Genomic DNA, 26,336 nt, shown 5'->3' with positions numbered 1-26,336 from the left:
AAGCCGCCCCCGGGCGCGGAGCGGAGAGCTGTGCCTCCGGAGAGGGCAAAGAGCAACAAGCGCAAGCAATTCGAGCCCTCCCGGCAGCCTTTCTCTCCTCTGCTGCCGTTCCCACTTTCCCCCTGCGGCGCTGCTCTCCCCGCTCGCTCGCGGATCGTCTTGCGCTCCTTGCGTAAAGAGAGCGCGCGGAGCAGGCGGCCCCGGCGCCCACAGCCAGCCGCCTGCGGAGCAACCCCCGGCAACTCCTTATCTTGCAGTCCTTCGCAGTCCCAGGAATCGAGGGCAGGGAAAGCGGCGAGCCCGCGGGGAGCGTTCGGGGAAAGGGGGAACGCAGGACACCGAGTCTGCTTCCCCCGCCCATCCATCCATTCATCTATCCATCCATCCCTTCCCGGCCGGTGGCGGCGCAGGTGAATCGTGCCTCCTCCAGCGGGTCCTCCCCCGGGATCAGCGCCACCGCTTCCTGCAGACTCGCAGCAAGTCTCCGCGGCTGGTGGACGCGCAGATCGGCGCTGCCGGCTGGACATCGTGGCCGGCGGTTGCTTCGACGCGGCGTCCCCTATACCTCAAGAGGACCAGCTCCGACGCCCTCGGCTCCCTCGCCAGGATTCCCGGAGCCCGAGCGCCGCAAGTCCGTCCCTGCCTTTACTGAGACGGCCCCCCGATGGCCATTGGTCTAGGCGGGCCCCCGTGGGCGGAGACAGGGGAGCCGGTATTAAAAATCACATGGGTCGCCCTCAAAAGAGAGGCAGTAGCTTATTCCGTTGTTTCACTTGTAAAGGATACAGCCAGCGGCGGGCTGGGAATAGGAAACTTGGGGATGGTTTGGCTCAGTTCTGGCTCGTGTGCTCTTTTAGCAATATAATTGCCCCGCTTAAAAGCCAGCGACAGGTAAGGAAGACTTTCTTTTTAACCTAGAGCTCTCGCATACTTATTGTGCCGTTTCCACCCTCCCCAACAGTAGCTGCACAGTTAAGATTTGGTCTTTAATTCCCTGCGGTCTTGAAGAGTGCCTGAAAGGACGTTCTGGCTGTTATTGCTTGCCGGAAGGGGGGGGGGGAGGGAGGGGAGCCGGGTCTGTAAACTTGGTCTCAAGCCCCGTGGCCACTTTCTGCTCTCAGTAGCATCTGAAATAGTTCCAAGAAGATTGGGTTGCAGTTGCTGAGCGCTAGACCGTTCTCCCAGCTTGCACTGTATCAAATTTATCTCTACAATCAACTACTTAGAATAGACGTTCGTGAAGAATACTTGCCTGCTAGGCTGAGCTGTGGATTATAGCTGCTGTTTCCTTGCTGTGCCGATGATTGCAAATATGCTGTGACTCAGGGAAAGGTCACAGTAGGCAAACCCTTAGGTCCCCATGATGCTTTCAAGTGGCTTAAAACGTTCCCATGTTGAGTGTTCTTGTTGATGGACGCACCAAAGCCGCTTCTGGATTTTTCTTTCCTTGTTTTATGTAAAAATGAGCCTCGGTGTGTGCCAAGACCCTGAAGTGGAAAAAAAAAAAAGGTTGTCAAATGTCTTAGGGTTTCAGAGATTGCATCATTTCATCTTGATTCATAATGGTGTAAAACAAACCAAATGAAATAAAAGCTAAATCCTTTTGGCTCTGTGTTTCAAATGCTGCCATCTGATAGTGGTTTGCACTGTAGCTAAAAGGTTTGTGGCAGTTTTTGTAGCTAAAAAGATGAGGCAGAGAAATGAAAATATGTACCTCTTTTTTTTTCTTGTCACTCCTTCCTCCCCCCCCCCCCCATATTACTGCTGATCATAGTTCTTGGGGTTTTTTTTTAAGCCAGGTATATTTTCTGTGTTCTGTGCCTTACCTTTGCTCTCTCATTGGTTTTCCAAATCTCCTAGCAGCTTGTCAACTACACCCCCTGGTGATGACTGTCATGTGTACATACTTTATCATCATCTAGAAATATCTTGCCATCTCTCTTGCCACAGAACAGGAGATCGGAGGAAAAGACATTCATCCCTTTCCTGTTTCCCATAGCCCAAAAAGTAGAAAAGTGGAGTTGTCAGAATTTTTAATAGACTACCAATAATGAGCAACTAAAAAGACCATTCTGAGCAACTTGCAAACGAGCGCATTCTCTGTTCTTTGAGCTCTGGCTCGGGCCATTCTGTTTACTCAGGACACAGGAAGGTAGCAGTTACGTTCACTTAGCAACATGTGCCTTGCACAGCCTCAGCAGAGGTGTATAATGACAACTGGGGAATAACTGCTGTGTGCTCATTAATGATTTTTCACTCACTTGCTCTCCATCTCAGATTTCTCATTAGCCTGGAACTTTTATTTGTTTTGCTTGTTTCACGGTGCATTTCCCCCCTAAACATTAAATGTAAAGGTGTTTGACTTCCATAGATTGCTTGTCTTCCAAAGCTTCCTCATGAACAGCCAACTCAAATTTGGAACTCATCCTTGACACATGTGCACGCACGCACCCACACACACACACACAAATTGGCTGACGGTTCATCAGTCAACACCTGCTTGTAATATCTGCAGTTTGTTTATTTTTAAGTAAAGACACTATTCTTTACTAAAGAGGAAGTAAAGTTATTTAAAAAAACAATTGGCTTGTTTTATTTAGGAGGTATACTTTGGCAGCAGTGGGTTAATAGGCACTTTCATCAGTGAAGGGCTTTTAAATTGGCACTGAATGTGCACTTTCTTGTTCCAAGATGCTGTACTGCTTAGAACTGGGAAATAGGAGAGCCAGATCTCTTTATAAGTCTTCCACATGTGGGGGCTAAAACATTCGGTGTATGCTTTCTCAAAATGTGGCGTTTGTTGGAGGTGGACAGATAGAATAGAGACAGTTTGAAAGGGGAAAACCTGCAGGCATCTTCTTGCCTTTCACGTCTTACATCTTTTAAAAAAAACGAACAGGACTGGCCCCAGCAATGCAATGATATGAACAGAGTGCACAGTCAGATATGGTTTTCGACATCTACTTAGAGGTTTTGTGATACTTCTGAAGTGTGTGTATGTTGTGATGGGAAGATGACAGGAGGGAAGGGAGCAGGCAGCAGAACCCTTGGGACTAAGGAATAGCCATTTTGCTATGGTAGCACTACTTGGACACATGAGCTTGCCTTGTACTGAACCAGGCCATCAAGTTCAGGGTCATCTACTCCTACTGGCAGTGGCTTTCCACGGTCTCAACCATTCACACCATGTATCACCTGATCCTTTCAGCTTGACGTGCCAGGAATTGAACCTGGGATCTTCTGTGCGTAAACCAGATAGTCTACCACTGAGCCACAGCCCTTCTTCTATTCTTGCAAAGCATTTTATAGGGCTTTATTCTAGCTAATACCATCGTCTATATCTGTAGTGTAGCAATGCAGGAAGAACTGAGATCAATAAAATGCTATAACTGCTCTGTTGTACAATGCATGCCTTGGTCCTCCCTGCAGGACAACTAGGAATTCTACCATTCCTTATGGGAATTGATTTTTGTGTCTATTAACGTGTCATCATCCTTGTTTCCTCGGATCTGTTGCGAAGGTTAGCTCCTCATCTCCACCTCTCCTTTTTTGTATCCTAGTTACTCAGAGCAGATGCAAGCTATTTGTGCTATTAAAAGAGAAGATAGTTATCCTATAACCAAAGCTACAAATCGTGTGTGCATCTAAGTGAACATCAGAGTTTTGTTGCATAAACTTTAAGTAAATGGTGAAAGGACTTGTAATCCAGGCTATTTGATTTGATTTTTTGGTTTGATTTAGCAAAAATGGTATCCAGGTTCGTCCCTGAGACACAATTTATGCAGCAGTATAACTCTTTTAGCTAATAATACTATGCATATGTGCAACATATGGAACAATTTCCATTAACAGTAGTGGAAATATGACAATAATAGACACTTGATGCTATTTCTGGGTTTCTAAATGCAGCAGACATTTCATAGGAAGCTGGCATTATGTGTGAATAATTCTTGGGAGTTCCAATAACAGCCCAGAGGTCAAGGTGGTTTTGGCAAGTCTGATACAGATATCCTTCAGATGGTATAAATGGCCTATTTCCCTTCTTCAAATCCAAGGAAGCTTTATTCCAAAACTGGTGGCATACTGAAAATATGTGTTTCCACTCAAAAGAATATGCAATTTGAACATGGAAATGTGAAACTATTGCTGCTATAGGATGTGGCTCCGGAAAATGATTATCCTGTGGAACAGAGAAAGTATTTTAATTGGCTTTTTTGGTTTCAAAACATATAGATAGTAAGTTGATCTCTTTGTGCGTTGATCATTATATTTTTCTTATAATTCAGTGTAAAATAGTGCAAGCTAAACATTGCAAACTATTTTAGCCTTAGATTCTAAACTGAAAACCGTGGTGGTTGGAGAAATGAAATATGCCTTGCAGGGAAGTTGTCAAACAGGTGGAAAGTAATTAGGCCGAAATCTTTATTTAATAATTAAAACACTAAAGAGAGTGATTAAAATATAGAATTTGCTGCCAGAGGATATAGTGATGGTTACAGGAATAAACGGCTTTAGAATGGAATCAGATTAGAATCATAGAGTTGGCTTATCTAGTCCAAACCCCTGCACAGTGCAGGAACTCAAAACTACCTGCCCACGCACAGTGACTCAAATTTCACACCCAGGTGATCCTGCCCACATATACCAACAAACTCTAGAATCTAGCCTGGCCTGGAGGAAATTCATCTACCATCCTACTGTGACGATAAGCAATTCCCTGGGTATGCATGGAAGGGACACAGGAGACAAATGCTGGCAAATCCCTTCCTGCCCACCCGCTCACAATCTGCCTAAGTTTATAAAATCAGACTCATGGAGGATAAGTCTATCAGTGGCTATGAGGCATGTTAACTGAGGGAAACCTCCATGTTCAAAGACAATAAACCTCTGAATCCAAGAGCCAGGGAAGGTCCTGGCCTCTATGGTCTATTGTTGGGCCTCCAAAATAACTGGTTGGCCACTGGATGAGACAGGATGTTGGACTTGATGGATCATTGGGCTGAACCTAAGAGCTATTCTTACGTTCTTAAAATGTATTTGAATACCACTGGATTGGTGGAGACTACACAATAAAAGCTCACATGTTTATGTCTGTAGCAGCTCACCTGTTTTAAGCAGAAGTGCATTATATATTTTTAAAAAAATCAAATTGCAATAACTACTGTTTGTGTTGCTGGTATTTGTAAATAGTAATTTGCTTTTTCTGAAGGGATATAAAATGAGAAATTATAGACCACTTAAAGAAAATGAATGTTGAAGGGTCAGATAAGATCTTAATGAATGTAAGTGGAACATAATTTTACCTGAAAATGCATAAGATCACTTGGTTTTTTAAAATAACATGAATAATTTAGTTGCCTTGATCAGATACAAGTGATCGCAGTCATGATAGCCAATGTCACTTTATCATCAGAGCATAATTTTAAAAACACTGATCCTCACATTCTTTTGAGAGATAGTTGGATAGATAAACAGACGGACAGACAGATACCCAAAGCAACAGAAACCATTTCCATATAAACTTGAACATAGACATTAGCAGCTGTTGCCTAGGGTGACAGGATCCAACTGCTTCAACTTAACTATCAGTTTAGAGCTTTGTAGACCCACCGCTGAATTACTGGGGAAAAAAAATCTACATTTGCTTTCTAAGAGGTTTGTGTTTACTACAGAGGCAGATTTAATGAAATGGCAAAGGGTAAACACTCAATGAATGCAAATAAATATATCCAGTGCAACTCTTTTAAATGATCCCCATTCCATGGATATCAGAATTTTAACATTTTAATATAAGCAACAACTACTGCACCTATTCTGCACACAATAGATAATGCATTTTCAATGCACTTCAGAAATAGATTTTCCTGATCTGCACAGGAAAATCCAGCTGCCAAAACACATTGAGAGTGCATTATCCTATGTGTGCAGAATGGGCCCTGGAGACAATGTAGTATTAAGGCTTAAAAGTGATCCTTCTGTGTATGCTTGTGTTCCTCTAACAATCAAGCTTTCAATTGGGACAAGGAGCCTATCCCTTGTAGAGCACATTGGAGTACTCAGGAGTATGGTTGCGAGTTTCCTGTTGGTACCTGGAAATTACAGTTGATTTCCAGACAACCAATATCAGTTTCCCTGGAGAAAATGGCTGCTTTGGAGGGTATACTATATGGCATTATGTCTTGGTGGGGTCCCTCCTTTTCCAAACCTCATCCTCTCCTGGCTCCTCCCAAATCTCCAGATCCTTTCCAACCCAGAGCTGGCAAACCCACCCATTAGCAGAAAGGAATAATCAGATCCACCTTAGTAGTTTAAGTTAAGAATAAGTAGTTTAACTTAAGAACTGCTGGAATACAACACCTTCCATAGACTCTAGTGCCCTTTATTAAATGCGCGCGCCCACAGAGTCCTTTGATGTTCCTGCAATGTGCACTTGCCACTGCATTTTGTATTCTTTGAACAAATAATGCTGAGATTGAGTCCACAAACATGATTAGGATACCTATTATGCCTTGTGGTAGTCAGAAAAATAGAGAAGTGTTTCTAACAATTCTTGACACAGGTTTTCTTTTTTCTTTCTTACTACAGGCCATGCCTCCTCCTGGCAGATGATTAGTTACTAAGTTAGCACTGACAGTTCCCAGATCCTCCGTGGTACGGTGAGGGGCTGAAAGAGGCAGTGACTTCTTCCTTTTTTTCCTGCGTGTGTGTTCCACTAGAACATTCAAAACTGTTTCTCCAAAGGATTCTGCAAAAGCTCAGACTGTTTTCTAGAGCAGAAGCACCACGATCCACACTGGAAGCAATGGGCAGCGTGCGAACCAACCGCTACAGCATAGTTTCCTCCGAGGAGGATGGAATGAAGCTGGCAACAATGGCTGTTGCCAATGGCTTTGGGAATGGAAAGAGCAAGGTACACACCAGGCAGCAGTGCAGGAGCCGGTTTGTCAAGAAAGATGGCCATTGCAACGTCCAGTTTATTAACGTGGGTGAAAAAGGACAACGTTACCTAGCAGACATCTTCACCACCTGTGTGGACATCCGCTGGAGGTGGATGCTCCTTGTCTTCTGTCTTGCTTTCATCCTCTCATGGCTGTTTTTTGGCTGTGTGTTTTGGCTAATTGCTTTATTGCATGGTGACCTAGAAAGAACCGAGAGACTTTGTGTTTCCGAAGTGCGTAGCTTCACTGCAGCCTTCCTTTTCTCCATCGAAACACAGACGACTATTGGATATGGCTTTAGGTGTGTGACGGATGAGTGCCCAATTGCTGTCTTCATGGTGGTTTTCCAGTCAATAGTTGGTTGCATCATTGACGCTTTCATCATTGGGGCAGTCATGGCTAAGATGGCTAAGCCGAAAAAGAGAAACGAAACTCTCATCTTCAGCCACAATGCTGTAATAGCCATGAGAGATGGGAAACTGTGCTTGATGTGGCGAGTTGGAAATCTGCGCAAAAGCCACTTGGTGGAAGCACATGTCAGAGCTCAACTCCTCAAATCCCGGATCACTACTGAAGGAGAATACATTCCTTTAGATCAAATAGACATCAATGTTGGCTTTGACAGTGGAATAGATCGTATATTTTTGGTCTCTCCCATTACAATTGTACATGAAATAGATGAAGAAAGCCCTTTGTATGACTTAAGTAAGCAAGATATGGAGAACGCCGACTTTGAAATCGTAGTTATCTTAGAAGGCATGGTGGAAGCCACTGCCATGACGACCCAGTGCCGTAGCTCATATCTGGCAAATGAAATTCTCTGGGGCCACCGTTATGAGCCTGTACTGTTTGAAGAGAAAAGCTATTATAAAGTGGACTACTCTAGGTTCCACAAAACATACGAAGTGCCGAACACGCCCCTTTGTAGTGCCAGAGACTTAGTGGAAAAGAAATACATCCTTTCCAATGCAAATTCGTTTTGTTATGAGAATGAGGTGGTCCTGACAGGCAAAGAAGAAGACGATAGTGACAATGGGGTGCCTGAGAGCACGAGTACAGATACCCCTGTGGACACGGACCACCATAGTCAGACAGGGGTACCCCTAGAACCTAGGCCTTTAAGACGAGAATCTGAAATATGACTGAGACAAAAGATCTCTGCTGTGGTTATAAAATCTATCAGCAACAGGCATACTGTGCGAGAGGTGGCCATTTTGCATATGATGGTACTGTTTCACAGAAATGGGCGTACAGCCCTGAGGAGTCAATCTAGGCTGGTTTAAGTGCTGTCTTCAGAAGAAGAGCAGCAAAAGCGTTAACTTGGAATGTAAAGCACTATGTTTAGGTGTGGCTAAAAGGCACATATATGTTGTAGAATAAATTATGTATATTTTTTTACCAAACTTGAACTTGCAGGCAAGCTTCGGTTGAGTTTTATCATTTGACATCTATTTTCCCCCCAGAATGCTTCTCTGTTGGGAACAAGAATGTTTTTAATGGCATAACAAAGGCATGATACTGCCTTATTATTACTATTTTTAAAGCTGCTGCTAACTACATGAATATGAATTGTAATATTTTTGTTGTAGTGTAGCATTTGTTTTTCTTTCCTCTATTCCTAAAAAGGAAAAAAAAAACCTCCTTGAACTTGTTAGTTTCAAAGCTCTCTGTCAATCAGTCAAAATGATTGATTATACTGGGGGATCTGAACTTCTGTTGAGGCCAGTAGTTTGGTAGATAGAATCAATTTCTCTCTGATACTATCCAGTTACATTAGGAGTATTATGTAACACAAGGCCATGCAGTAGCCTACAGCGAGATTGTTTAATTTGTTTTTTGGAAATGGGGTGGAGATATTTTTTTCCCCCATCTAGGATACGTTTTAATTTCAAAACTACCTAAGTGAATACCAAAGAGAAAAATGCACACTTTTGCACAATGAACATTTTATTTAAATAGAACAGGCTGCTTTAATTACATAAGAAAAATAGGCTAGACAGCCTATGTTTCCTCCCTAAAGGTCCTTATGTCTGGAGTATTTTTTTCAATGCACCTTATTCAAAAACAAAAGCTTAAGATAAATATAAGGGTGTTCTTTCTGCTACCACTCACTTTTAGGGAAATAAGCGCTTTTTTTAGGATTATTATTTTATTCTCTCAAAAGTTAAATAAAGAGGAACAAACGTCTATTCTTTCCTGTTTGATAAACACCAGCAAGACTGTGGCAGAAGGTCAACCGTTAAATCACATGTACATTCCAAAGTAGCTTTTAGATCATACAACCGTACTTGAGTGGAGTGGCATTTGAGAGGGGATTATAATTCAGTTAACTTTCAATCTGTTTCTAATTTGTTCTTGCTAGACATTGTCAGAACTATGGATTCAGTGATAGACACTAGCTTGGTGAGAGTCAGAAGGTGAACAAAACAACATACTGGTCCTAGGAGAAACATTTAGACCCATGGAATAATCTGACATAAAGATGTCTCTTTCTCTGCTTTTTGTGGGACTCTGCCTAATTGCCAAGGTTAGGATGACTGAAACTTACTGTGCTAGTTTTCTAACTGTTGTTTGATGAAAAATCACTAGTTTGAAAGGAGCAGTACTGTAAAAGAGTTTCCGCTTTGTTTTTAATTACTCGATATGCCTCCATGGAATGATTAGTGGATGCAATAACTGTATTGAAGCCTTTTGGAACTGCTACTGCAACCTTCTGCTGAACCATGACTTTAATGGTATTTTTGGATCCCTTGCCAAGAATGCTTTAAAAACTCTCTGTGCCTCTAAGATCAAATGTACCATTTTAGCTGTGCCCATAGGTTATAAATGTGTGAGTCCTCCAATAGGTGAGGACTGACACAAGGGATCAAATCCAACTCTTTTACAGTATTGGATCTCACTGTATGCCATTAAAAATAGCTTGTTCTGGTTCTAATGCAATTGGAAATAAACATTGATGGACAACTGTGGCCTCCAAGAGGGAAAATTGCAGGAATGTGATATTTGGCAGATAGCATAAACTTAACTTTAAGCTGAGTAGACTGCAGCACTGGATAATGCAAATGCGGACAGGTTGCTTTTGCTTTATCTTAAGCCAGATATTGTTTATGTGGCATGTACTAAGGCTAAAAAGGGAGAATTTATATGCAAGGCAACCTGATTGGAGTCGGTGTGTAAGAGAAACAATGAAAGCATTTGAACGTGACTCGTGCTGCTATTGTGATATCCTTGCAAAGGACAAAAAAAGTACAAACCAAAGAGTATTCAGTGACCTATGGAACAAAGAATGGAGGAAACGTCTCCAACATGCACAAAGTTCCCACCTGCAGTCTTGAGACATTAAAGGAAAAAGTGGGTTGAGGAAGTGTTGAATATTCTTGTTAAAAAAAACCCAAAATAAGAAAACTGAAAGGGATTTTTAAAAACCCCACAACGCTCTATTTGTCTTCTTTTCTGGTGCAGAGTTGACTTTTCCAAGATGCAGGGTTTTGGTTATTTAGAAAAATTTTAAATCAAAATGTACATTTTTATAAAGTTTATGAAGTATTTTCTATTTAAAGCCAAATGTAAATAGGAGTCCATTTAAAAAGAGGACAACAAGAGAAAAGGCCAAGATGGCATCAGTCAGAACCCATGATGCTGCTGGTTAGCATGGTTTTTGGAAGCCTTACGGGGTTTCTAGTGCTAACAGATTTTTTTGTTATTTATTTAGGCATGATTTTTTTTAACTCGATTGTTTCTTTTTTCTAAGCTATTGGAATTTTATCAGCTTTCAGACTGCTTGAGAGTGGATAATCTATTGCACTCTTATGGATTCCCCCCTTCCAATAGCCCTTTGTCTTTACCTGTTGGTTTCTGCATGTTGCTTTTACTAGGATAGAAACTTTCATTGTACATGTATATCATGGTACCTGACAGCCCTGAGTTGTTTAGTTTGAAAACTGAACATGGTTTGGGTGGTTCAGCCTAGGTTCCATAATCATTTTTAAGTTATGGATATGGAGCATTTTTTAAAAGTAGCTGACAACAAGGGGTAATTGTGCAAAGTGTCCAGCAGTTGAGATCTGTGATGCAATTGACTTGCAAGGTAGGAGTCCCAGGCTAATATGCTCACAACATGCTGGCATGAAAAGAGGCCACAACTTTATTAACAACAACCCTGAGAGGGTTGGCATGGCAGAGGGTTGGTCAGCCAAGTGCCCTAATTTTTCCCTGATAACAACTTGATCCCCTCTCGCACCAATTCCTATTTGGGAATGCAGGTCCCCAAGCCACTGCTCTTCCTTTGCAGGGAAGTGTCCCACCCTGGATGCCAGAGGAGGCGCAAACCTCTTCTGGACCTGCCCAAGGCCACCTGGTCCTGTGAAATCTGTGCCTTGCCCACCCAGGCTTGGCACCCACTCACAGCCTGCCACTTCTTTAAAGAGGCCTCCTTATGGGGAGTAGGCCACACAGGGCTTGCTCCCTACCAAGCCAGCTCCATCCCCTACTGACCCACAAGTTGTGACAAAATAGCAGTTAAGAAGCAACCATAACACACGTGCCCCATTGCCAGTCAGATAGGGAGGGAGGGAGGGTGGGAAGCTCATCCACAGTGAAGCAGAAGAGGGCAGGCGAGGCATGTGGTGTGTAACTGCACCTGCCTCCCACACCCAGTCCCAGGGCACCGTGCTGCCCTAGCAGTCACGTGCACCCTGGGCTCCGCTCCTCCCTCCCTGCGTATTCCCTACCAGCCCCAGCAGCTGCATCAGTGGCAGCCTCGGATTATTCCTTGCCACAAATTATCAACTGCTTAAATCAAAGGACTTCACCTGAATGTGGACTGCACACTTAACTCACATTTGTGGGTTCATGATTTAAGGGACAAGCAGTTAATTTTCCTCTTCCCTAAAATACTTGAACTGAGGCCCTTTATATGCATGGAGATAACCTCTTCTTATACAGGGCACGAGCAAGTTTCCATTAGCACATTGAACTCTCCATTATTTCTCAACCATGGTCTGGTGTGCAATTTTTACTAAGGAAATTGCTGCATATGTGTTATGCTTCAGATGCACCATTCAACCATCGACAGCTTTGGTTTCTGACTCGATCCAATTGGACATGCTTTCATTTGGCAAAGACAAAGGATTCTGGTATTTTTGTTCTCTTGTGTCTTTTTTGTGGAGGGGGGATGACAAGATAAGTACTGTACTGTCTTTTTAAAAAGCCAGCTGCTGTTGAACACCTGCAAGAAGGGAGAATGCTGCTTAGTTGCCATCACACAGGTAACCTGAGAGAACTTCTCCTAAATGGATTTTTCTGTTCTGCAGCAGTTTGTAAGGTGAACAAACCAATAGGCATTTGACAATCACTCTATTTTACTATTTTCCTGTTTTCATCCTTTTGTATCAGTCTTCCTAATATACTGCACAAATCATGGATTGTACAGATTTATATATATATATATATTATGTCTTATTTTATTATTTCTAAATAAAAATAAAATATTCTTGCATATCTCAGTTCTTTTTAAAAATAATTTATTACCTAAGCATATAGTGCAGTTTGACTACAGCATGCCCAGCTATGGTTTTTAAAGTATTTATCTGAATGACTAGAGAAGAACTGGACTAGCAGTGCCATACTAAGCAGAGTGACACTTTTGTAAGCTCTCAGTCAATGGACTGAGAAAGGTATAACTAAGAATGGCACTACAGTTCTGTTATAGGATGATGGTTTGGATCTTATGAACCACAAGGAGAAGGCACACTTGGATGCAGATCTTTCCTGCCTTTCTCATCCTTCAGCTCTCCTTGCTTGTTTTTTCAAATACTAATGCTGGGTATTGGGACAGCATAATGGGTCAAAGTCAAAGGGTTGCAGAGCAGTGCAGTGAGAAGGTAGAACTGGACAAAATCACCCCCAACTTCCAATAATTCATGATAATGAAAGAAAGAGATGTGTACAAATTAGTTCAGTTCCCCCATGCCCATAAAACAACTCTGACTCACAACAGCAGTTATATGGGTCAAAGGGAACTCCTGGAGGGAAAGGGAGGTACGAAATACCTGTCTGCAGAAACCTTCCACTCACTGCCCATGGGATCCATTCTTGTGCTGTGTAGAAGGTACACTTTCATGGGAGTAAACAGTACTGGACATAGGAGGACTTACTTTTTGAGTAGCCTTGCCTAGGATTACATTGCCTATCTTATAAAACAGAGATCAAGGATTGGGTCTCTCGTGTCAAAAGTGGCTGTAGAACAAACTTATTTTATTTCCATCCCTCTTCTACTTTCTTGGCTGCCTCCTCAAGTGGGCTGAAGAATCAATAGTTGTTCACTTAATGTTTACTTAGACTTCAGAGAACATTTTTTTCCATTGTTGCTTTCCCCCTGGGTTCCAGGCTAGTGTAGCAAGACTCCTTGGGCAGGACCATTTTCCATAGCTGTAACTCTTCCTGAAGCCACACTGGTTCTGGTTCCTTCTACCTGTTGTAGTGACCTGGATTGTTCTGTGCTTTGCAACAGATGAAAGAAAAAGGAAGGCTGCCCAATGGCAGGGGCATTAGGTAGCTTCCTACCGTGATTATGCATTTTCAGTCTAATTCCTCCACCAAAAACACACATGACCTTTGTATCTGCTCTGTAGGCCCAGTCTATTTTCATATCTTCAGTTTAGCATTCTAAACTTGAATAAACCACTCCGTCATCCAACAGATCAGATTGTTGAGGACAAAATGTCAAAAGCAGTGTTTGGCTGTTTAAAGTGGAATTCTCCATGACACAAGGTATTCGGTGTACCACTATCATTATAGCAAGAACATTTAGTATCTGCTAGTGTAATAATTGATGGCAAAATGAGGGAAGAGCCTACAAATCTTTCAGCCACAGCCAATTTGCAGTTATTTTTGGTTAGATTTTAAATTATTTATAACTTACTTTAGTGGCAGAATTAAAGTGTTTTGCAATCAGAGTTCAATACATACATTCTTTCATTGTTTCTGATTCACAAATGCCCAAAGCAGCCACTACACCTTTTATTATAACCCAAATGGCACATTTATTGTAACTCCTGTGCTATTTTTTGTGTTCATTTTATTCATATGAGGGTAGAAATTGCACAGAGAGAGAATAAGCACCTTGTTTCTTCAAGTTCTTTAATCTCTTAGAAGCCAAGAACATTTATGATCCATTTTGTAAGAATCAGCTAATACAATGAAAAAGTGAATATCTTCTTGGAAGCTTTAGGCCAAAATGGACAACTTATTCTTATAATTTCTAAATTCACTGCTGGTTTTACGAATCCACATTCTGTTGTGCAAAACAGGGATTGATAACCAGACCACTGATGTATGCATTATGAGAGACAGCTCAAAAGGTTGTCAAGAGAATGGGAAAGGCAATGACCATACAATCTTCAAAGTAAACTTCATACATTCACTTTAGAATTTAATGGGATCCATGCTGCAAACAGATAGATGGAAAATAATGTTTAATTATCTTTTAGAGCCAGCTTGGTGTAGTGGCTAAGAGCAGTGGCTTCTAATCTGGAGATAAGGGTTTGATTCCCTGCTTCTCTTCCACATGCAACCAGCTAGGTGACCTTGGGCTTGCCACAGCACTGATAGAGCTGTTCTGACCGAGCAGTAATATCAGGGCTCTCTTAGCCTCACCCACCTCACAAGGCATCTGCTTTGGGGAGAGAAAAGGGAAGGCGATTGTAAGGCGCTTTGAGCCTTCTGGTATAGAAAAGCGGCATATAAAAACCTCCTCCTCCTCCTCCTCCTTCTTTTTTGAGGACTTTATAGATTATAGATTCTTTATAGATTCAGCCTGGAGAAAAGGAGGTTGAGAGGGGACATGATAGCCCTCTTTAAGTATTTGAAAGGTTGTCACTTGGAGGAGGGCAGGATGCTGTTTCTGCTGGCTGCAGAGGAGAGGACACGCAGTAATGGGTTTAAACTTCAAGTACAACGATATAGGCTAGATATCAGGAAAAAGTTTTTTACAGTCAGAGTAGTTCAGCAGTGGAATAGGCTGCCTAAGGAGGTGGTGAGCTCCCCCTCACTGGAAGTCTTCAAGCAAAGGTTGGATACACACTTTTCTTGGATGCTTTAGGATGCTTAGGGCTAATCCTGCGTTGAGCAGGGGGTTGGACTAGATGGCCTGTATGGCCCCTTCCAACTCTATGATTCTATGATTCTATGATTACATTTTCTAACAGGGGAAGTGGGGATTTACATGTGTAGTAGACAGTCCCAAAGTACAGTCACAAATGAAGTATGGGTCACAAGAGATCCTTCATGGGACTGAGAAGAACATTGGCTAACAAACTGAGCCAAACTCCATTTCAAACTCTTGTGACAGCCAAAAACTCACTAGCTGGCCTTAAGCAAACTGCTACATCTAAATCTCAGCCGTGCCCCCCCCCCTCCCCTGCAGTATCAGGATTATGCCAGCCTACTTTACTGGGTCTATGTAAGGATTATTATTACATCTAGAGAAAAGCAGAAAAAAATAATTGTACAAATAAGCTCTTGATATCCAAGCTGTGTGCCTGTCTGATGAACATACTTGATCATATTTATAGTATTTACAGACTTTTACAGTATTAAAGGGATGCAAACGGAATTATCCTAGGTAGCATTCAAGTATCATGAACTATTATTTTGTTGTTTAAAGGGATCTTTGAAATAAAAGCTATGTGCTTCAGCTTCAAATACAGCTGTAGGATTCTGCCCTCTACTTTAATAGGGTCAGCTATAAAACTTTGTTATTGCTTTTTCAGCTTATTTATTTCCTTCATTCAGACTACTTTCCTCTCTACTGGGGACCAAAATGGTTGAGAACATTTTATCCTCACAATACCTGTGATGTAGGCTTGGTGAGATGAGGCTTGACTCCTCTCAGCACTGCTTTACATGCAGGTGATGATAAGCAAGGATATGGGAAATAGGGCTGCCAGTAGGAGGCTCGGGGGGGGGGGGAGTAGGGAAATAGAGATTGCCATCATCTCAATAGTTCAATGTAACTTCTGGCATAAACCAGAACTTATGTGGGGGGGGGGGACTTCCCAATAAACTTGGGGCAGTCCCCAGGTTTGCATTAAAATCTGGTGGAGGGGATCAAAATCATTGTGTTAAATCCCCCTAGAAGTAAAACATTGCTCTCTGTACAAGTGCAGAGAATGCAGTATCCTCTAGTAGTCAATGGTGGTGGCCCTGAGGAGCTGTGCTATCCAGTGGTGGCAGCTATGCAGCCCAGATTTCCATTTTGCGTCTGGCAGCAATGACTGCACCATCTAGGGCTTTGCACTGAGTCTGGAAGGAGCAGCTGCACAGCCTGGGAGCCCCCTTTGGTCCCCATGGTATCAGCTGCACAACCACTAGACTGGGCAGTGACTGTATAGCCGAGGGCATGCCACCACTGCTGATGTAACTTGGGAGGTGCACAGGGCATGCTGCTACCAGCAGGCAGCTAAGGAGTTGTGCTGGCCCTGCTGGCAGTGGAGATGAAGACCTGGTGAGAAAATTGGCAGGGAGGGAATGCTCCGCCTGCACATATCGCAGACCTGCAGCATACTACATTTTAAGATGGGACCAAGAAAGATTACTTGCAGCTTATCCTGTCATAAACTTTTGTGCTTCAGGAAAAATAACATACAAGATTTCCTAAGTTCATTTGTAAACTGCAGCAATTCTGTGTTTACTTCATTAGGATAAAAAGACACAACATTGCAACAGAGTCATGTTTCTAGGGAATACCGCTGAAATGAGAGCCATTCATAGCACTGCCAGCCCAGCTGTCTCAAGGGAGATATGGAATTAAGTTAGCAAGGATCAGTGTCAGACAGTTTCATGCGTTTGGAAATGAGTTGCTTGAAGGATAGTCTGCAAAAGATCCCACCAGGTTGATTTAATGTGATGCACTCTCCTGAACAAAAAGTAGACCTCCTAACATTTCAAATGTAAAAGTTGCTTTCATTTTGAGACTAGATATAAACAGGGCTGTTTAAGGGGGAAAGATGACTTTGACTGTGAAGGCAGAGGTCTAATGTGATTGGTGTCGAGTCTGGGAGGGCAGCCTACCTCTGGCATGGGTTTATATGAATCGAAGCCAGCATTTCAGTGTCAACCTAGATACAATCTGCAACCTAGATTCAGCATCAGCCAAGCTATGGTGATTTTTAAATTCATGTTTGCATTCTATCCACTGAACTGATGGAGCATGAAGATCTCTTGGAATTACAGTCTATCTTCAGATGACACATACATTGCCTTGAAGAACAGAGAAGTTTCTAAGTGTAGATTCTATGGCATTCCATCTCTGATAACCTCGCTCACCTCTCCTGACTCTGCCCTCCTCTTTGGGAGGTTCCAGTCAACTTTTCCATTAAGCAGACATTGTTGAAGAAAATCTATTGAGAAACAACAAATCAGGATATCTCTAGGTTCTTGCTATGATTGAGGCACCCTGGGTCAGTTATACAATATCTAACGCTTTCCTCACATCACTTCCCCTGATCCCAACTTGGGGCGCAAAAATGCCAGATCTCATTCCCCTCCCTACAACTTGTTAAACAAAAGTTAACTTCAGCCATGGACTTGCAACCTGCCCGTCCTGATGGAATGGTTAGTCCAGGCACCCCCATCTTCTGAAACTTCTGTGAACTCTAAAACCAAACAGGCAAATTAAATTGAATAGGCTACCTAAAATAAATACAAAGTATGGCAAAATGCTTGTGAATGCATGATTCTGACACTCGGGTATCACCCCCAAATCTCCAGATGTTTTCCAAGATGAAGTTGGTAATCCTAAATCAGCATGGGGTAAAGAAGCATGGGAAAGATTAATGTAATAAGATTTAGCTTTCTCACCAGTGCATACCTTTCTGTTTAAATATCACCCAGTCCTTTATATAGGGCACACATAGCAAGAAAAATGGTTACCCCATCATGCATAGCTTTTATTTAAAAAAATTAAATTTTGATAACTGTATTTTATATATTTTTGTTATTGCCAGTTACTTTGATCACGTGTTGGAAAAGTGGGAAAGTGCCTTATAATAACAGCATCTTTGTTTTGTCCTGGAGAAGGTTACAGTCATTTAAAGGTTCTAAAGAAAACAGTTCACCTAGGGGTAATCAAAATGCTTGAAATTAATTGTTTTCTTGCATTTTCCAAGATAGAATTTGATTTGGGTTTTCCCACAAATGAAGAATAGAAATATTTCAGTTCATGTAATTCTACAGTGGATGGTGGTTTGAATATTTTAGTGAATAAAGGAAAATATGAAAGATTATGAGTTAACTACCAGAGGCGTCCTCTGTGTGTTTGTGTGAGGCAAAGCACCCTAAATTCTCTCAAGAATTAATGCGTTTATTAGCAGGCCTGCTCTACGTCATAGGTATCTGTGATTTGAAACTTCCTGTAGATACCATCCCTATCTCTTTCAAAGACAGAGTTATGAATGAGGTGATCAGTTAATCATAAATTGTATTCAGTTCTATAATCAGATGGGAAGGGGAATTAGGAGAAGATATAGAAGTTCTCTGGAAAGTTCCATGAAAGGTGATTCCCAGCTGGATCCTAAGGACCACCTGTTACCAGAGGGCCAAAAGCTACAATAAGGCTTTAGGCCAGAAGGAAGCCATGCTAATTTTATGCTTGTGCCATATTAATTTGCTTAGATATGTTATGCTACATCATGATGGACTGCTAAGTATAGAACTTTAGGCTATAGCCTAGATTCTTATGCTGTAAGAAGTTATGCCATATAATAATAGGTACTAAATGTATTAGATAATTAGCTTTTTTACTTCTTTGTTGCTAAGTAGACTGTACTACAGAGTGATATCCTTCTGTTCAATAAAGTCATATATTTTTTAATAAAGGTATACTTTATTAAAGTTATACCTTAAACCAGGTTGTCAGACCAACCTGGTTTCCTTTTTTGACCAAGTAGCAGGTTTGCCCCCCTTCAAGGATCGCTGCCTTGTTGTGGCAAGGGGGCTTGCGTAGCTCAGTGAAGCTATGAGCTATGCCGTGCAGGGCCACCCAAGACGGACAGGTCATAGCTGAGAGCTCTGACAAAAGGTGATCCACTGGAGAAGGAAATGGCAAACCACTCCAGTATCTTTGCCATGAAAACTCTATGGACAGTTCCAATAGGCATAACGATATGACGCTGGAAGATGAGCCCCTCAGGTCGGAAGGTGTCCAATATGCTACTGGGGATGAGCAGACGGCTAGTACGAGTAGCGCCAGAATGAATGAAGCGGCTGGGCCAAAGCCGAAAGGACGCTCAGTTGTGGAAGTAACTGGTGGCGAAAAGACAGTCCGATGCTGTAAAGATTTTTATTCCATAGGAACCTGGAACGTCAGATCCATGAATCAAGGCAAGCTGGACGTGGTTAAACAAGAAATGAGAAGACTGAACATCGACATTTTAGGAATCAGTGAACTAAAATGGACAGGAATGGGTGAATTTAATTCAGATGACCATCAGGTATACTACTGTGGACAAGAATCTCGCAGAAGAAATGGAGTAGCCTTCATAATCAATAAGAGAGTAGGAAAAGCAGTCTTGGGATACAATCCCCAAAATGACAGAATGATCTCAGTTCGAATCCAAGGCAAACCATTCAACATCACAGTGATCCAGGTCTATGCCCCAACCACTGCTGCTGAAGAGGATGAAGTTGATCAGTTCTATGAAGCCCTACAACACCTTCTAGAAGCAACGCCAAAAAATGATGTGCTTATCATCATGGGGGATTGGAATGCTAAAGTAGGAAGCAAAAAGATAACTGGGATAACAGGCAAGTTTGGCCTTGGAGTACAAAATGAAGCAGGGCACAGGCTGGTAGAATTTTGTCAAGAGAATACAATGGTCATAGCAAACACTTTTTTCCAACAACCCAAGAGACGACTCTACACATGGACATCACCAGACGGTCAACACAGAAATCAGATTGACTATGTACTCTGCAGCCAAAGATGGAAAAGTTCTATACAGGCAATAAAAACAAGACCAGGAGCTGATTGTGGTTCAGATCATGAGCTTCTTGTTGCAAAATTTAGGCTTAAATTGAAGAAAGTAGGGAAAAGCACTAGGCCACTCAGGTACGAACTAAATCATATCCCCGACGAATATACAGTAGAGGTGACAAATAGATTTAAGGAATTAGATCTGATAGACAGAGTGCCTGAAGAACTATGGATGGAGGTTCGCGACATTGTACAAGAGGTAGCAACTAAAACCATCCCAAAGAAAAAGAAATGCAAGAAATCAAAATGGCTGTCTGAGGAAGCTTTACAAATAGCTAAGGAGAGAAGGGAAGTGAAAGGCAAGGGAGAAAGAGAAAGATACACCCAATTGAATGCAGAATTCCAGAGAAAAGCTAGAAGAGATAAGAATGCCTTCTTAAATGAACAGTGCAAACAAATAGAAGAAAACAATAGAATGGGGAGGACCAGAGATCTTTTCAAGAAAATTGGAGATATGAAGAGAACATTTCATGCAAAGATGGGTATGATAAGGGACCAAAATGGTAGGGACCTCACAGAAGCAGAAGAGATTAAGCAAAGGTGGCAAAATTATACAGAAGAACTATACAAGAGCGAGCTTAACATCCCTGATGACCACAGTGGGGTAGTTACTGACCTGGAGCCAGACATCCTGGAATGTGAAGTCAAATGGGCCTTAGGAAGTCTGAGCAACAATAAAGCTAGTGGTGGTGACAGCATTCCAGTTGAACTATTCAAAATCTTAAAGGACGATGCAGTAAAAGTGCTACACTCAATATGCCAGCAAATTTGGAAAACTCAGCAATGGCCACAGGATTGGAAAAGGTCAGTTTACATTCCAATCCCAAAGAAGGGCAATGCCAAAGAATGTTCAAACTACCGCACCATTGCACTCATTTCTCATGCTAGCAAAGTTATGCTCAAAATCCTACAAGCTAGGCTCCAGCAATATGTGGACCGAGAACTTCCAGAAGTACAGGCAGGATTTCGAAGAGGTAGAGGAACTAGAGATCAAATTGCCAACATACGCTGGATCATGGAAAAAGCTAGGGAGTTCCAGAAGAACATCTACTTCTGCTTCATTGACTATGCTAAAGCCTTTGATTGTGTGGAGCACAACAAATTGTGGCAAGTTCTTAAAGAGATGGGAATACCAGAGCATCTTATTTGTCTCTTGAGAAATTTATATGCAGGTCAAGAAGCAACAGTGAGAACTGAACATGGAATCACGGATTGGTTCAAAATTGAGAAAGGAGTTCGGCAAGGCTGTATACTGTCGCCTTGCCTATTTAACTTGTATGCGGAGCACATCATGAGAAAGGCGGGATTAGAGGAGTCACAAATTGGGATCAAGATTGCAGGGAGAAATATCAACAACCTAAGATATGCAGATGATACCACTCTAATGGCAGAAAGTGAAGAGGAACTAAAGAGCCTGTTGATGCGGGTGAAGGAGGAGAGTGCAAAAGTTGGCTTGAAACTCAACATCAAGAAAACAAAGATCATGGCAGCCGGCCCTCTCAATTCCTGGCAAATAGATGGGGAAGAAATGGAGATAGTGACAGATTTTATTTTCCTCGGCTCCAAGATCACTGCAGATGGGGACTGCAGCAAAGAAATTAAAAGACGCTTGCTCCTAGGGAGGAAAGCTATGGCAAATCTAGACAGCATCCTAAAAAGCAGAGACATCACCCTACCAACAAAAGTGCGTTTAGTCAAGGCTATGGTATTCCCAGTTGCAATGTATGGCTGCGAAAGTTGGACCATAAGGAAGGCCGAGCGTCAAAGAATTGAGGCTTTTGAACTCTGGTGCTGGAGAAGACTCTTGCGAGTCCCTTGGACTGCAAGGCGAACAAACCGGTCAGTCCTAGAGGAGATCAGCCCTGACTGCTCTTTAGAAGGCCAGATCCTGAAGATGAAACTCAAATACTTTGGCCACCTCATGAGAAGGAAGGACTCCCTGGAGAAGAGCCTAATGCTGGGAGTGATCGAGGGCAAAAGAAGAAGGGGACGACAGAGAATGAGGTGGATGGATGGAGTCACTGAAGCAGTAGGTGCAAACTTAAAAGGACTCCAGGGAATGGTAGAGGACAGGAAGGCCTGGAGGATCATTGTCCATGGGGTCGCGATGGGTCGGACACGACTTCGCACATAACAACAACAAAGCAGGTTTGCTGGATCGTGGAAAGTTGGTTGATGTCGTTTACTTGAATTTTAGTAAAGCTTTTGATAAGGTTCCCCATGATGTTCTGATGGATAAATTGAAGGACTGCAATCTGGATTTTCAAATAGTTAGGTGGATAAGGAATTGGTTAGAGAACCGCACTCAAATTGTTGTCAATGGTGTTTCATCAGACCGGAGGGAGGTGAGTAGCGGGGTACCTCAGGGCTCGGTGCTCAGTCCAGTACTTTTTAACATATTTATTAATGATCTAGATGAGGGGGTGGAGGGACTACTTATCAAGTTTGCAGATAACACCAAATTGGGAGGACTAGTAAATACTCCGGAAGATAGAGACAGAGTTCAACGAGATCTGAACACAATGGAAAAATGAGCAAATGAGAACAAGATGCAATTTAATAAAGCTAAGTGTAAAGTTCTGCATCTGGATCAGAAAAATGAAAAGCATGCCTACTGGATGGAGGATACACTTCTAGGTAATACTGTGTGTGAACGAGACCTTGGGGTACTTGTGGATTGTAAACTAAACATGAGCAGGCAGTGTGATGCAGCGGTAAAAAAGGCAAATGCCATTTTGGGCTGTATCAACAGGGGCATCACATCAAAATCACAAGATGTCATAGTCTCATTGTATACGGCACTGGTCAGACCACACCTGGAGTACTGTGTGCAGTTCTGGAGGCCTCATTTCAAGAAGGACGTAGATAAAATTGAAAGGATACAGAGGAGAGCAACGGAGATCATCTGGGGCCAAGGGACCAAGCCATATAAAGATAGGTTGAGGGACTTGGGAATGTTCAGCCTGGAGAAAAGGAGGTTGAGAGGGAACATGATAGCCCTCTTTAAGTATTTGAAAGGTTGTCACTTGGAGGAGAGCAGGATGCTGTTTCTGTTGGCTGCAGAGGAGAGGACACGCAGTAATGGGTTTAAATTATAAGTACAACGATATAGGCTAGATATCAGGAAAAACTTTTTCACAGTCAGAGTAGTTCAGCAGTGGAATAGGCTGCCTAAGGAGGTGGTGAGCTCCCCCTCACTGGCAGTCTTCAAGCAAAGGTTGGATACACACTTTTCTTGGATGCTTTAGGATGCTTAGGGCTGATCCTGCCTTGAGCAGAGGGTTGGACTAGATGGCCTGTATGGCCCCTTCCAACTCTATGATTCTATGATTCTATGATTTGTGTGCATTTAACCAGGTAAAAATGAGTGGTTAGGTAACTTGGGTCTCTGAAAATCAGACTTCCCAATGTCAAAGTACGGTCTGGAGATCTTCCAAGTTTATAACTTATTTTCGGATGGAAGATATGTCTTGAAGAAAATGGTTATTTCGTATGGTGGACTCTATGGAATTATACCCTGCACAGATCTTAAGGTTGCCAGTTGGAAGCAGGTGGATTCGGGGGTGTGGTAAGGAGGCTGAAATCACACAGAAATTGCATCAGCAGCAACATTCTGGCTTTTGGGCAAAGCTCTATTTTGCCCCCAAGCCAGATTGGGCGTCTCGTGTCTGCTCCCCCCTAAAACTTGCAGAGCTGGTGGCATTTGTGGCTCTGCCCGGACATCACCTATCACCTTCACACACAACTGTTCCCTTCACCCAAAATTCACAGAGCCTGCATTTGTGGCTTTGCCCTGGACACCACCTGCCATCATTGTGTGCAGCCGTTCCCCTTCCACTGAAAGTTGCAAACCCAGAATTTGTAGCTCTGTCCCAGACACCACCTACTGTCATCATGTACATCCAGTCCCCCCACTCCCTGAAAGTTTCAGGTATGTGGTATGGATCACTGAGTTGTCAAATGGTAACTCTGCAAGTTTCAGATGGTGGGTAGTGGGCACACCCAAGTTGTCAAATGCTGGCTCTGCGAGTTTTACGTGGGAGAGCAGGTACATGCAAGTTGTTAAACACCTGCTCCATGAGTTTGGAGAAATGCAGGCAATCATAATGGTGGCAGGTGGTGTCTGTGGCAAAGCCACAAATGCCTCTCCACAAGTTTTGTGGGGGGATTGGGGGATTCCCATACTTTATTAAATCACTCAAGTGGGGGAGGGGCCAAATGGCTGATTCTCTTTGCCCCAGCGGGGTCTGGCATCCCTAGTGGGTCCCTCCCCTCTCCAAACCCAGCCCTTTCCAGGCCATACCCACAGTATCTAGGAATTTCCCAACCTGGCAACGCTGGAATGTGTGTGCATGTCTGCATGCTCATAAGATTCCAGAGCTCATCTAAAATAAAAGGTAATGGGACAATTTGACATAGGGGTAGGGAAAGAATTCTGAACTATGAAGTCTGACATTTGCACAAATTTATTTTTTACATTAAACTCATTAAACAAAGTAAATGTGGTTAGACTTAAGACTTTAGGCATTTGTGTATTTTAAAAATACAATAGTACTTGTACATACGATATGAAATTATTAGGATTTCTGTCCTTCAGTAAAATTCCTTTATTAGGTTATTGTCCTTTATTATACAAAAGGTCACTGCTGAATAAAATGTTGGTTGTCCTCAGCTTATTGGAACTCTGCTGCAGAAATTCTACAGATCGTATTGTAAGAAAACAAATGTTTGATCTGGAAACCTAAAATGCAAATACATGTTTGATATGGAAACCTGAAATTTCAGCAAGCCCTGAGAGAAAATGGTGACTGGCATTATCTTTTCAAATCTCTTGTCTCTGTTACATGCTTCACAGAGATGTCTAAGGCCAATAATAGTTGATGTTATCCCTATTTAGTGCATAATAAAACAGCTGCTCTATAGTTGCCATAGCAACCAGAATGAACCATGATCATCCTTTTTACAGATATAACTTTTCCTGGAGAAAATTGCTACTTTGGATGGTGGACTCTATGAAATTATACCCTCCTGAGGGCCTTCTCCTTACAGGAGTTAAATCAAAAGGCCCAGTTTGATAACTATCCCATACTCAGGATGGACCTTGTCTTATAAACCAACTAGAGTTGGTTTATAAGACATACTGGTTAGCATTAGACCTTACCCAAGGCTACTGGCAAGTCCCTATGCATCCTAAAGATCGGGAGAAAACAGCATTTGAAATCCCCCAGGGCCTGTTCTAATTTAAGCTACTGCCTTTCACATTGCCTGAGTTGGCGAACACTTTTCAACGATTGGTGGACTGAGCATTGGCAAATTGTGCTGACTTTGTGTTCACCTTTATCAACAATATCATTATCTGCAGTCTGAACTGACCAACGCACCTACAACATTTGACCAAGGTGCTTTAGGGATTCACAGCGGCAGGACTGACAGCTAATTTGAGAAAAAGTGATATCAGGTTCCGAGAGCTCAGGTATCTGGGATCCGTGGTTGGAGGAAAACAACTGAAGTCCTTACCATAAGAATGACACTCTTGGAATACAGCCAGAGGCCAATGGCCAAACATTTGAAGAGATTTTCAAGAATAAAGATTTCATTTGTAGCTGGGCATAAAACAACTGGGGACAAGAACATACCAATAGCAACAACTTGGCAGAGCACAGTCTAAGAGTGAGGACTCACAACAGTACCTGGGAAAAGAGATAGGAAGATTCAGAGGAGATTTATGGGCTGAGGGGGTGAGGCAGGAAGGCAGTAGGGAAAGAAACAGGATAAAAGGTGGTTCTACAGAAAGCCAGGGAGGAACATGCCTGGAGACTTGGGCTACCATAGTACTAATGTTGTTGTTGTTGTTGTTGTTGTTGTTGTTGTTGTTGTTGTTGTTGTTGTTGTTGTTGTTGTTGTCGTTATCGTTATCGTTATCGTTATCATTATCATTATCATTATTATTTCGATTTATTTCCCGCCACTCCCAAATGGCTCGTGGCGGGTTACAGTGTCTTAAAAACCCCATTAAAATTCCCATTAAAAGACTTTAAAATGTTACAACATGGCGGCACAATAATAAGATCCCCTTCCTACCCCCATTCCTAAAAAAGGGGGGGTGGAGGAGAAGGAGGTCAATGATGTTCAAGAAGCCCGGGGGAGAGCAGTCGATGTACCTCAGCAGCCCCAGCCTCAACCATAGACCGGGCGGAAGAGCTCCGTCTTGCAGGCCCTGCGGAACGTTGAAGGGTCCCGCAGGGCCTGCAGCTCACCTGGGAGCTCATTCCACCAGGTGGGGGCCAGGACCGAAAAGGCCCTGGCCCTGGTCGAGGCTAGGCGTGCTTCCCTAGGGCCAACCTAGGTTGGGTTCAACACTGATG

General features: G+C 42.6%; 1 protein-coding gene across 1 annotated transcript; it reads left to right on the top strand.

Annotated features, from left to right (window-relative positions):
• Positions 1-447: 447 nt before the first annotated feature.
• KCNJ2 (potassium inwardly rectifying channel subfamily J member 2) lies at positions 448-12,442 on the top strand. The gene is made up of 2 exons (XM_077328342.1): positions 448-891; positions 6,586-12,442. The coding sequence occupies exon 2, from the start codon at positions 6,803-6,805 to the stop codon at positions 8,078-8,080; it is 1,278 nt and encodes a 425-aa protein (XP_077184457.1). The 5' UTR covers positions 448-891; positions 6,586-6,802; the 3' UTR covers positions 8,081-12,442.
• The last annotated feature ends 13,894 nt before the right edge of the window (positions 12,443-26,336 follow it).

Source organism: Paroedura picta, chromosome 3 (genome assembly GCF_049243985.1).
Source record: "Paroedura picta isolate Pp20150507F chromosome 3, Ppicta_v3.0, whole genome shotgun sequence".
Classification (NCBI taxonomy): domain Eukaryota; kingdom Metazoa; phylum Chordata; class Lepidosauria; order Squamata; family Gekkonidae; genus Paroedura; species Paroedura picta.
Note: the sequence above shows the minus strand (reverse complement) of the source record. Positions and strands in the feature narration are given on the sequence as shown.